We start from the raw sequence: 13,564 nt of genomic DNA, 5'->3' as shown, positions 1-13,564 counted from the left end.
AGTCCAACAAGAGTAGCTGAGACAGCATGCACACACACACACACACACACACACACACACACACACACACACACACATTGTAAACGTTATGTGTTTAGAAAAATCACAGGACAGGAGAGATCCACGTTATAATGCAGGTGCCTCTCTCCTCTCTCGCTTTGTCGCAGGTGACTTATGGCTCGTTTGACTACACATCCCTGCTCTACCTGTCTGACTACGGCTCTGACTTCACGGGAGGAAGGTTTATCTTCATGGACCAAAATGGTAACCGCACAGTGGAACCACGGGCAGGTAACTACAAGCTATCAAAAACCTAATCTTCCTTAAGTAATGCTTCATAGTGCTTTAGCGGCATTAGCTTCAAAGACGGTCTGGATTTACAATATATCCTGCCTTACAGCAGGTCAGGAATCACTATCAGTGGTAACACCTGCTGACTCCTGGCTTTGTCTATGTAAGCTTATTAATCCTCTCTTTAGTGGAGCATGATATTTGGCTTATAATTGCTGTACCCAGCAGCGTTAGGGGATCTGGAGGTGTTTTAAACCCTCTAAAAAGTGTAGAAAAGTGGAGATAATCCCACGTAAGTAAGTAATCAGCAGCAAAGACTGCTGCACAGTAAAGGTTTAAAGGATTATGCTTTACCTTAGCTCAAGTTCCCCAATGTGATGAGACGTAACAACAACTATGTCCTGATATAGAATAAAGAAACTGGTCTGTGTCTGTTATGTATGTACACAGCATAAAGAAAAGTCAAGTAAGCCTGCAATGACATCATACATAATTACATAATTCAGTCTCCTGGGGTATGATGGGATATCAGACAATTGTGACGCATTTAAAAACAAGAAAATTGGATCACTTCCCTGGGGAGCGCGTGTAAAATCAAGGATGTTTCCAAGCTGGCCACTTTAAGGGAATGTGCCAGGATGAGGTCTTACAACTTGTTTCATAGATCCAGAGTATTTTAACTGATTGTATCTACTTTTCTTCTGTTGTTTGACTTTAATCACCTAACTTTTTGGACAAACTCTTCCCCAAGGCAAGTTTTCGGCAAGTAGAACTCCAATCTTTAGAGTTTGCTGGAGGGCGTTGATTCAAATTGTCAAAATAAAAGAAGAAAAGTACTTCTTGTTGTTAGAATAGGAATAGTGATAGCTGTATCTGGATGATCGGATGGGGGCAATTTACGATGCAATACACTTTATTGTCTTGGACTCAAAGAGCTGCCAAACTTTCAGCTGCTTCCAGCACATGAATCCGGGTCGCAAGCAGGACAGCGCCACCGGAATCATTGAGAATCACATTGACAGAGTATTTTAGGGACATAGTTCCTCTCCTGCCTCTTTCCAGTGTACTCTATAAGCTCCTTAGTCATGCTACCTTACTGGAATGGGTTGTTGTCCTGTCCTGTGTTGGACATGTCCTCTATTTTTCTTACAGGTACTGTATTCATTTTCATGCAATACAATAAAATCAGTAGAGTCCGATCGATCAGTTGCCTGATTTTAGCGTATCCAGTGACTATTCGTGTTGGATACGTTTTAGTGGCAGCTGTGCATCAGTTGGTAGAGTTGTCATCTCTCAACCGGAAGGTCGAGGGTTCGATCCCCAGCTCCTGAAGCAACATTTATGATGTGAAAAACACTTAACCTCACTTTCAAAAGCACTTTGAGTAGTCAGAAGACTAGAAAAGGGCTATACAAGCTCAGAAGAAGATAAAAATGGACGATATCGGCAAATATATCGATATCCGATTTTTTTTCTCTCTCCCTAATATTGATAATGATATCAGACCCACAAATCCCATATCGGTCAGGCTCTGCTAATTTAATTGCAGATATGCGTCGATTTTAATAAATGTATTCACCAGACAAATAGCATTTTTGAAGTAACATTGTATTACACTAGCATATCTGTCACCAGCAGAGGGCGCTACATGGATAACAACCAGCATTATCACTCTCCAGAGAGTCGAGCTGTGATGCATGTACATGCTCAGTTACTTTCCAGTTGAGTGACCATCTTGTCTGTGTTACACTTTATATCTTTTCCACATGTGTATGATAATTGCATATGATAGATGAACACAATAATGTATACGTATCTATCCATCTCTACAAGAAAGATATCGGCCAATATATCAGTATCAGTTTTGTTTCTCTCCCTAATATCAATATCGGACCAAAAAAACACATAAAGTCGGGCCCTAATAATCAATATGCAATATGATATTGATTCATCCTACTTGCTTTTTTTTTAATAGTATGAACTTGATTATGGAGTAGCACCTGTAGGAGTGAAGCTCAAATAATGCTATCCATATGGAAAATATCTCGAGCCTTTAGCTCCACTTGACAGCTTTCATTCTACTCTATCATATTTGACAGCGAGCCATCCCCTACCATCTCTGTTCACCTTGTCCCTTATTTCACTCCTTCTCCCGACACACTTCCCGCCTTCCCTTTATCTCACATGTTGTCAATCATTTTCCGCCATGTAATCTAACTCATGTGCCACTTTTAATCAACAGCAATTCCAAAAGAGTAGCTCTCCTCCGTTTCGTGCCTTGCCTACAATCTTTCACTTCCCCCCCCCCCTCTTCCATCCAATCTCTGCTTCACTGAAATCCCCAATGCACCAGTCAGACACAAGCCTCTTCCCCAGTCAGTGATCTGCAGTGGAGCATCGTGTGCTGCTGACGGTGTCCTGTGAAGGGACAGAGAGTGACTGAGGGTCATATGGTAATAAGTAGTGAATGCGGCTTGCCTTCCACCCTGTCTCCTGTGACAGGTTTTTGTGAATAGCATAGACGTCATTCATCGAGGAAGTGAGAATCATCTTCAGACAACAGAGGGAATTGTGACAGTGTGATATTAAACCTAGTGAAACTCGCTCAGTGAAGACCAAGAGACGGAGGAAGAGATGTGTGAAGACAAAAGTGGGACAACTACTCCCTCCGTCCTTCTTGATAGATTTCTAATTCTCAAAGGAGATGTCACATGCTGGAATGCCTTAATATGACGGACCTGTCAAAGCCACATAGGGAGGCTAGCCACTTTGATTATACCTGTCACTGTGATTTTTATTCAGAGGGCTGCATTAAGTAGGAGGAAACCGATGTATTATGCATTATGCATGAGTAGCCCACATCATTTATTTGTCTCTGCTAAAGACACCTCACCTCTTTGTGAATCTCTTCGGGCCGCATGCTGGGCAATTTACTGAAAGGTTTTGAACTGTTGAGATTCTGATCATGATATCTGGCTGGATGATTATTATGCTGAGATAATAATGGCTCTGTAAGGCGACAGTGATAAACAAGGTGTAATCACAGCACCAGGGAGACAATCAGGACTTGGCTGCAAAAGGGGGAAGAAGTCAAGATTGTAATGACAGAAAGCTCCATGGAGACGTCCGTGGAAGTGTTGTTGAAGTAAGTTGCGAGCAAGGAGGAAGAATAAAAGTGGAGGATTAGTAAAGATGGATTTGCTCACTGTGAAAGCGTCCTCTCCATGGCGAGGGGAGAGACCGTACAGAGGCTGGGCACAGACAGAAAATGCCTTGGAGGTAGGTGAAGAGCAGATAAGTGATGAAGAGATCACTGGCTGGGGCGAGAGATACCCACACAGCAATGGAAGGTCAGAGTGAAAAAAGGCACGTTTGCCAGCCACAGGTTAACCTGCCAGCTCAGAAATCCACAGGGGAATTAGATAACCTCAGATGGACTGCTGCCTCTAAACTGATAGCCTGACCTTGGCAGCAAAAATCCAGAAACTAAATACAATCTGGCCAATACAATATCTGGCCTAATTCTTTGTGCATTACAGGGCTGATTCCACCACTTTATAAGGAAATCAGTCTCTTGACTCAGGCTGAGATAACCTGTGATGACATCATTGCCCCGTTTGTTCTTAAAAATAAAGCGTATTTTGGGGCCTCTGCATTTTCTTTGCTCTTAAAGCATGCATGTGCATGAGGGTTCCTGTCCCACCAGACCAGATGATATCAACTTAGATACCTACACACTTGAATAGCAAGCAATCACTATTTTACAATATTTTCTTGTAGACATAAAAATAGCCAGAGCAAGCAGTTACCAGTGGTTAGCGCTGTAACATCACAGCAAAGAGGTTTCTGGTTCGAATCCCTGTCAGGGATGGTTGTCTGTCTCTATATGTCAGCCCTGTGCAGCAGCAGCAGAACAGTCCAAGGTGTACCCTGCTATTCGCCCAATGACAGCTGGGCCTCCTGTGACACCGAACGGGAAACGCGGTATAGACAATGAATGGTAGTTTATTAACTACCTCTCAATTTTGCAGCCTTACTTAAATTGTGGGTCCATTACTTGTTGACAATGGCCTAAAACAAAGCCATGTTACACTGTAAGCTCAGTTGTTCTGGATGTGAAAGGATCACCGATTTATGTTTGTTCAGGCATACACATGTCTCGTTTGAATGTCATCTCACACTGTACCCGTGTCAAAGTTGACTACATTTAAATCATGTATCAACATCTATATATATATATAGTATAGTTTAGTTCATAATATAAATGTAAAAATAAAGGAAAACACAATAACCAATAATATTGCTCTGGCAGCTCTTTAATGTGCTGTTGGTGAATGTCTTCATGAAACCCGATAAGATGCATGATGCAGTGGACATCAGCTGGAGAAAAAAGAGCTATATTAGTGTTATAACACCTCTTAAAGGTTTCTTCAACTCTCATTTAAAACTCCAGTGAGACAGGATAGTGCCTGTTTTATTCATACCACACTAATTCATTATCTAATCACTATATTTACTGGGACGATGTGTTGAAGTGCTCTGTAAGCCTTGTTACTGTGAGTTCTCTAAGATATGTCGTGATGTAAAAAAAAAAGCGAGATGGAAGTAGAGGACAAATCTGCTATAATGAGAATATTTGCCTTTATATCGATGCTACCTGTAGATCAACGGAACCACACTATCAACAGAAGATCGGAGAAGAACATACCGGCGAACAGAAAACGTAATGCAGATGTTTAATTACGTGCGCAGAGATCATAGTGGTTGTGTGCAGACACTTTATGCACCGTGCAGCAGTCACAGGTTATAAACGTCACTCCCCCCCTCCCATTGGCTCAAGGTTAATTCTCCGGAGAATATCCTGCTGTGTTCAGCTCACTCGAACTTGCTGCGGAAAAAATACGAGTGGTGTGACAGGAGAAACTCCAGTGAAGTCAGAATGAAATATTTTGTGTTCACACATACAGCTCCTCCTGGAAATATCAGGAGTTTTTTTCAGTACTTTTCTTCATGTGAGAAAGCTTATAAGTGATAATCATCGATGTGAGGCCGTTACTGAAAAAAGGGACAACAGTAAAAGCATGATCTGATAAAAAGTAGATACTCAACAATCACAAATATCTTAAAGAAAATTCTATCTCTGGTTTCCCCTTCATTGTAGATGACATGCTGTGGTCTCATTAAGGTCAACTTTCACGTTCAACTCATTCCATCTTTCACAGTAATAATGACTTTGACATCCCTGATGGCAGTGATTGATATTCATTATGTTGCATTTCCATCACATTTCTAGAACTGGCTATTACATCTTGTATTACCTCGTGGAATGTAAAATTACCCCATCACCTCTCAGGTCCATGCAGTATGGATCACAAACTGTACAACTTTTCTCCGGTCAAGAACTGAACAGTGTTTTAGATATTCATCGAGCACTCAGATCATTGTAGTGAACCCTTCCCCAGAAATCAACGGGGTTTGACTCCAGCCCCTCGTGTCATTAAGAAATAAAACAACGTTGGTTGCAGCCCTTCATGCATGCAATAAAAAATTAAATACAGGAATGCTAAACCAAAACAGAATAAATATGGCTTCTATAATTTGAGCATTCTTCTTTCTTGTCAGACCTGGCTCCTTCCATACCAACAGTACTCCTTGATTCAGGTATTTTATTCTCGAGGCAGCTAATTAAATGAGATGAAGAGTTTGGCTGCAAAGGTCAGAGAAGCTTTCATCTTTAAACAACTATAATTTATTAATTTATTTTCTAGTTTGCAGTCTTCAGCCCCAAGCAATGCTTATCTAAGGGACATTTTGAGGAAATGCAGCCTTCTCTGGGCACTTCAGGACAATCAGATGCCTTCTCAGATGCGTTCACAGCTGAGAACAGTAGATGTAGGATAAAGAGACCAGAAAGACTCCTGGAGAACAAATTTCCTTTGAACAGTTACCAGTATGACATATTTCTTTGCGACAATGTTTTGCTTAAAAATAAAAGCCGATTGTGAAAATTAAATAGGTTAACACAACTGCACTTATACTCATATTTTTGCCAATATCTAACTCTGTGAATATAATAGAAGCACTAGAAGCTGATCAGGCACGACATCAGTGCACCAAAGGCACCTAAACTATGAGAAGCTAAAATACGGGAGTTTGTTAAGTGTGGCTGTTGTAACGGCATAATATTGGTGTCCCATTGCATTACAGCGTTTCAGAAACACGAGCGGTACGGCGTGTGAATGCACAACGGGAGCTTCACATACACACACGGTCAGGCATTCACACACACAGCGCTATTCCATCGCCAGCGTCTCTTCCCCCCCATTACACCTCTGTGACTACCTCCAATAGTCTGAGGCGTGTCCAGACTTTTTTGACTGGGGTGACCCAACTGGGGTGCTGACTTATGCAGGGGTGGACTGAAGTGTGATGTGAGCACAAACACACAAAAATAAATATCAATAATTAACCTTTTCTAACCTCACCATTAATAGCTAGTTTATAACACAAGAGAATGGACACATTGCATATTTTTTTTAATGACACAAACATAAAATGTATTTGAAAAGTCTTTATATACAATTTATATTACAAAAAAAAGGAAATATGTTGCATTAATATGTGAAGAAAAATACTCGCAGCCTTTGCAAAAATAGACCTACCGTAAAATCCGGAATCTAAGTCGCACCGGTATATAAGTAAACTGTCTTCCTGCATGACCATTTCTCTTGAGTTCAGCGAAGTCTACAACGTGCAGTTTCTGTGCAGCTGTATCGCTCTTTTAGTCTGTTTTCTCTTTGTGGAGTTTGCACTCGTACTAGCTACAGTACGGTAGTTGAGCTCTCAGCCTGCAGGGGAAGTTGTTAAGCACCCTAGCTTAAGAGTCGCACTGCCCGACTCCGCTGGTCACTCTTTAACTTTAATATAGGACTCTTTCAATCAAAAGAACTCCACAAGGTTTATTTACGGAACAATATACCACTGTTTTCTGTAAATGCATGATTATGACCTCGTGAGGGAGAAAAGATTGGTCTGTGTCGCTGTCTTCTCCAGCATGCGATCAGCTTTCAATACACAATGAATGGGAAGGATTATATTTAATCGAGTCATGTTGCGCGCATTGACGGTGGCTTCTGCACCCGCGGTAAAGAACACGCACGTGTCAGCTTTTTACATTGGTCTCACCGGTGTATAAGACACTGCCAGATGAACAAATAGGTATTAAAAGTGCGTTTTATACATCAGATTTTAAGGTAATAGTTGGTTTGAACATAAATTCCGCCTGTGATGGGGCTAATGACCTATCACAGATTTTTGGGGTGGCACCTAATGTGGCCAATCAGATTTCTAGGGTGGGCTATGCCACCCCTCTGGACACGCCCCTGCTGGTAGTGGATCAGGGGCAGAAAAACTTCACCTGACCATTCCGGCTCCGTGCCTTACACACTTTGCGTGGCGTAAAGTTTCCCAGCTGGAACTGGCAGTGTATTAGAGCAAAGAGTTAATAAGTGGAGATGCTACAGGTCGTAATAGTTAGAAGATGAAAAGTGAACTGTTCATAAGTGTGGAAATTGGATTATCTAATAGTCCCCTAAAGTTCTTTAGTCAAACAGAATCTGTTTTTATACCAGGAGCTCTCCAGAATATGAGCTATTTTTAAACCAGAGATAAAATAAGACAGGAAGCATACATTTGTTGGGAGTCAGGGGCTGATAGATTCTGCTTAAACCAGTCTTGTCCTGCATGAGGACCGCAGGGAGCAGAAACTCTGCCCGAACAGAGTTTATTAAAACAGATTGTTTCCTAAAAACAAATATGTCCCTGTGACTCAGGAGAATAGAAGAGTATGTTTCCACCTCTGTGTGCTCACAATGATGGTATTTATATACGGCCTCAGTGTGATTCTTCACTTTCAGGAGACACCTGTGTCTTTCCGATATTCACTGGCGTGACTTGGGTATTATTGGGCAGATTCCACAGTTGGGTGCATGTGGTTTATATTTGTTTTGCACAGCTTACCTTTTGTATTAAAGATTCTCAGGATCTGAAAGTTAACACTCTTGCCTTAAAATTGGACATGAACATAAATAAAGTTAGTTTCTTAGCTTTAAACAGTGACATTCAGCAAAGGGACTCCTTCAAGGAGAGAGTGTGACGTGGCGTTTATAAAGACACAGTAGTGGTTTGAAGAAGGCAGAAAGACAGGAATTAAAATCAAAATGCAAAAGTTCTAGCTACTGTCTTAGGCCTGGGGATGAATTCATCTTTATTAACGTCTGGCCTCAACTCAGCGTTCAGACACATTTAAAGACAAGAAATAAAGAAAACACTGGTATAACTCATAAATACCTCACACAGCATAAAAAGAGAGGCGAGAGACAGAGAAAGAGACTGCATGCTTTCAAATATTTTTTCTTTAAAAATAAAATTAGATTTATTTTGGGGCTTTTTGTGCCTTTTATAAGAGAGACAGTGGATAGATTCAGAAATCAGGAACAGAGAGAGTGAGGAATGACATGCAGGAAACGGAGCCACAGGTCGAATTTGAACCCTGGGCGGCCTCCTTCGAGGATTACATGTGCAGCCTCTGTTCATGGGGCGCGCGCACTAACCAATCGGCAAACAGCGCCCTCAAATAGGATTTTATTGTGTTCTATTTTGAGTTATTTGTGAACAAAATAGATTCCCAAATCCATCTATGTTTGAATATGTTGATTATTACCAAAAATGTTGTAAAAAAAAAGTTAATTTATATATGTGTATAAATGTAAACTTTGATTTTAGGAATGGGTTTATCAAGCCTGTGATGACAAAAGTATCTTCTCCACCTTCTTCAACAACATTGCTGTACTTTAGGTTGACTAGAATTTTGTCTTGCTGGATTTTTGTGACAGAATAAATGTAACCTGACATCCAGCTGTTCACCTCTCCATGAACTCAGAATCATTTACTGAAAGATGTCTTTAGAGAGCTGAAGTCAGACATACATAATCACTCAGCCACTTCCCGTCGCGTCTCTGTTCCACTTAAATGGATAAAAGTTTCCATTCAACATTTTGGTCTCTGAAAAGAAAGAAAAAAGTTTCTTATCTTGTTGTGGCGGCTGACATGATAGACACGACATGTTGCCATGGAAATACCTGATGTTACATCAAAGAAAAAAGAAAAAAAAAGCAGAAACATCTACTGAAAGCTGCCGCACTGTTGCTGTATATGCTGCTGGGATTAAAACGGCATTTAGATTATACTGGGATACGCATTAAACATTAAACATATTCTCTTCCTCGGGTCTGTTTCCCCCCTTCGTCTTGGCTGCTTCAACTCTGAGTTCGTTGTTCATTGGGGTTGGAGGAGGGGAATAGCCGCGAGAATCGCTCCCATGATTCCTCGCCAGCCTCGACATGATCTTCTCTTAATGTTTTGATTGAGAGCTTCCTGGTTGCATAATTAACACGCTGTGCCTTTGAGGAAAATATACACGCTAAGCAGTGCTTAAACTTTGTTCATTCTAAATCCATAAAAACTCTTCCTTTTAAAGGCTGTTCAAATCTTGGTAGCTGTTTTTAATCCTCTTCATAAACTGTGTTCACCTCTCTAGTGCCTCGTCTTGACAGATATAACTGAACAAACATAGATCTCAGACATGGACGATCCTCTTTTGTTGAGCTGGGAGGTTCTGTATGTGAAGTCTTGTTGGTATCACTGTTTCTTACAGGGTGCCAAAACGTGAAAATATATACAGCAACATTATTGCAACAGTTACATCTGAAGATATACAATCAGGCTCATGAAAAACTTTAAAGAGGCTGAAAGTTAAGCTTAGAAAATATGATGTCACAAGTGGTGTTCTATTTCTATTTATTTTTTTGGCAAAGATTCATTCCACTCGCCCTTGTAGCTCTGCTCTGAAGAACCACTACCCACTGGAGGGCACTTCAAAATGAGGGAAAGGGCCAAATGGGCAATTGGGGTTTCGACTTTGAGAGGCTCTGTAAGGGCTATCAAAGTCAAAAGTATTACTGCAGAAAAGTTCGGAGCTAATTGAGTCATTACTGCTGCCAGCTGCCTGGTTGTAAAAAAAAAATGTTTGGTTTTTTTGAGGACATTCTGATTTACAGGGACAGCGTGTTTTGGTCTCTGCGTTTGTCTTTAAGTAGGTAAACATCGTCTTAATGATTTGTACTGTGCACTTTTTAAATAAATGATCAATTAAAGTTCATATATCTTCATCAACAACATCAACAGCTGTTCTCCAGCTCTTCATGAAAGAGCTGGGTCTTTAGTTTTTGTTTTTTTTAAAGGTGCAAAGGGACTCTGCAGATTGACTGGAGTTAGGGAGTTTGTTCCACCACCAGGGGGCGACAGAGGAGAAGAGTCTAGTTAGAGACTCAGGACCCTGTTGTGAAGGGTGGATCAGAGACTTTCCAGAGGCAGAGCGTAGTGGGCGTCAGGCAGCTGGAAGCCAGAGGGAGATATCTGTGCCTAAAGCAGAGAGTTGGAGAACAACATACTGGTGTTGTTGGGATAAGGATTGAAGGTAGATGTGTGAACATTGACCCCCCCCGCTCCACTGGATGTTATATTAACGCCAGTGGAGGGATGTGTTAAAGGCTGATTTGTTAATGTACCCTCACCTCACATGACATTACCGTGATTTGCACACACACTGACGTACCCTTTCTGAATAATGTCCTATAAATGTACAAGAAATCGATTCTTGGCAGAGTGTGAACCCTGCTGAATTCCCCTGTGAGTATCCCTTTATTGTGCTGGCACTGATCTCTACTGCTGCCTGTACAGAATCTGCTGGCCCTGCACAGTATACACTGGGAACATATATATTGACAAGTGCTAAGGATTATTCTCAAAGATTATTTCATTGTGCTCTTACCTAAAGCTGTGTTGTCTAATTTAAGCACCTGAAAATGCCCCCCTTTCCGGTGACACACAACATGCGGAACAACCACACATTGTGTCCCCGCTCACACTCGTTTTCTGTGCATTTCTCTTTCTCATTACTTTCCATTCTTTAGATTTTCAGTGCACATGTTTAACTTGAGCACTGCCAGGGGGCGGGGGGATTAACCCTCCCACACATACTCTCTGAGTCTGTACACACACACACACACTGACAAACACAAGCCATCATGCATCATGCTTGGGAGGGAAAGTAGTGCAGACAAATCATCTGGTCATAATGATTCCAATTTTTTATTAATGTTCTTGTAATGAGATATCCCGTTCAAAAAGGCAAAGAAACTTACAGTTTAACAAGAGTCCTTCACTTTTAAATATAAATCCCTTAAATGTTGCAACATCTGAAGAGGAGATGAAAAAAACTAATGCAAATGTCTCTCTGAGAAAAAGCAGGTTGTGTTTACAAAGGAGCAGATTTTCTGGTAGAAGTGATTAGCTCATTAGCTGGCCCAGCGAAGCACAGCCAATGAGAAATAGAATTTATCCCAACGCGACCTCTTCAGACTCACCCTGTGGGTCAGCCAAGGAGACAAAGTTTAGGAAACGTTTGAATAAAATAGTCAAAAGAATACATTTCAGCAATTAAAAAGAAAAACACTCCCTGAATAAATCGAGCGATGTCCTTGTGGCCACGTCCTATCGTAGGTGTTCAGGCTTCCATCTTTGTCTTTTGGTGTTCTGTCTGCTCCCTTTATCACACCGCTCTCTCTACCACAAGCAGTACTGCTTAGTATGCATGCATATTCTGCTGAAGGCTCAGTTCAACACTTTCAGGAATAAGCTTATTTTCCAAGGTTGAGATGAGAATATTATTGTCTATAAAATTAGTCTGACCACATTTTCAGCCTCAAAAGAAGTCATTGAAGTACACTGAAGACAATTATTTCAGCAAGTCCGAGTGTGCTGATGTGAGAAAGCAGCAGGATATTCTCCGGAGAATTCACCTCGAGCCAATAGGAGAGGGTGGTGACCTTTTTATACTGAGACTGGAGTTAGTGAATAGACTGTGTGCATGCGACCGCTACGATCTCCATGCACACAATTAAACAGCCGCATTATGTTTTCTGTTTGTCAGGATGTTCTTCTCTGTTCTTGTATTGATAGTGTGATTGCCTTTAACTACATGTAGCATTGATGTAAAGGCAAATATTCTCATTAATGAATCGTATAGTTGCTTCAGCTGCAACGTCCGCATTGTTGCTTTTTATGTCACATCTTACCTCAGGAGAACCCCCCCCCTGTCTGACAGGTATACTCTCCAGCTGTGAGGTGCATATGTGAACAGCCAGGTCAGCAGAATATCCAGAGCAGTCCTCCTGAAGTTATCCAGATATTTTCAGGAGTGTTTATGTGAAAACGGCTGTAGTGTGCATAGGGGGGGCGGGAGAACACCTAGAACTCAGTTTGACAGAACACCAGGGAAGAACAATCCCCCTGAGGCCATGATGAAAATACAAACTTTCTCATCAGAAAGTTGAGTAAGGTGAGGGGGGGGAGACTGCTCCTTCTGTTTTGAATGTGCACTGAAGTACCAATTTTTAACACTGTGTGTCAGAGTTACATATTGGTCCTTTAATGGTAATAAAAAAAAAAGGCTGTGACATTAGTATTAGCAACACTGCAAAGACATCTCAGGTAGTTAAGATTGTTTAGAGAGAATTCACCGTCTGACGTGCTGGAAGTTTCACTTTTCCTGCAGGAGCAGTTAAGTCATGGATTTAACAGAATTCATTTGAAATGCACGCTGGCTGAGTTGTGTGTAGGAATGTTCCTGGTGACTGATGTCCTGGTGGCTTTAATGGAAATTTAAACTCAGATTAACCCACAAGTCCAAACGGAAGAAAACTCTCAGGAAACAGTTCAAATCAAGCACAATTTATTCAAAATTCTCAGCGTGTGAACAAAGTAATACAGTTTGCAGAGTGGCTAACATTGGCGTTGTTAGCACCGCCAGCCTTCGGTCCTTCTGAAAGGTTAACGTCCACACGCCTGTGCTAAATGTGGTTACGCTTTGTTCTGGTCAATATACCAGTTTATATAAAATGTTTATCTCAGATTTCTAGATCGAAGTACGACCAGACACTCTGCTCGTAGAAAGATGATTTCTGCTCACTGTGCTTGTTTACATCCAGCCTGTAGAGCTATGGGGTAAAGTCACATTAGCCAGCTTACAGGCATTCTACAGCTACAGTCTGAGTGGCTAGGTGACAGTGTGAGCACATCATTTGACCAGCATTGAGGGCCAACATAAAACTTCATTAATAATAAGTTAAACAGACTTGTATTTCTGGTGCCG

The 13,564-nt window shown here is 41.3% G+C and overlaps 1 protein-coding gene across 1 annotated transcript in view; it reads left to right on the top strand.

Moving 5' to 3' along the window:
• Positions 1 to 13,564, top strand: part of ogfod3 (2-oxoglutarate and iron dependent oxygenase domain containing 3) — a 30,877-nt gene that overhangs the window by 16,043 nt on the left and 1,270 nt on the right. The window contains exon 8 of the mRNA XM_020640130.3: positions 168 to 291. Coding sequence (XP_020495786.1) covers positions 168 to 291 — 124 coding nt within the window. The remainder of the gene's footprint in view (positions 1 to 167; positions 292 to 13,564) is intronic.

This window comes from Labrus bergylta, chromosome 21, assembly GCF_963930695.1.
Source record: "Labrus bergylta chromosome 21, fLabBer1.1, whole genome shotgun sequence".
Lineage (NCBI taxonomy): Eukaryota > Metazoa > Chordata > Actinopteri > Labriformes > Labridae > Labrus > Labrus bergylta.
Note: the sequence above shows the minus strand (reverse complement) of the source record. Positions and strands in the feature narration are given on the sequence as shown.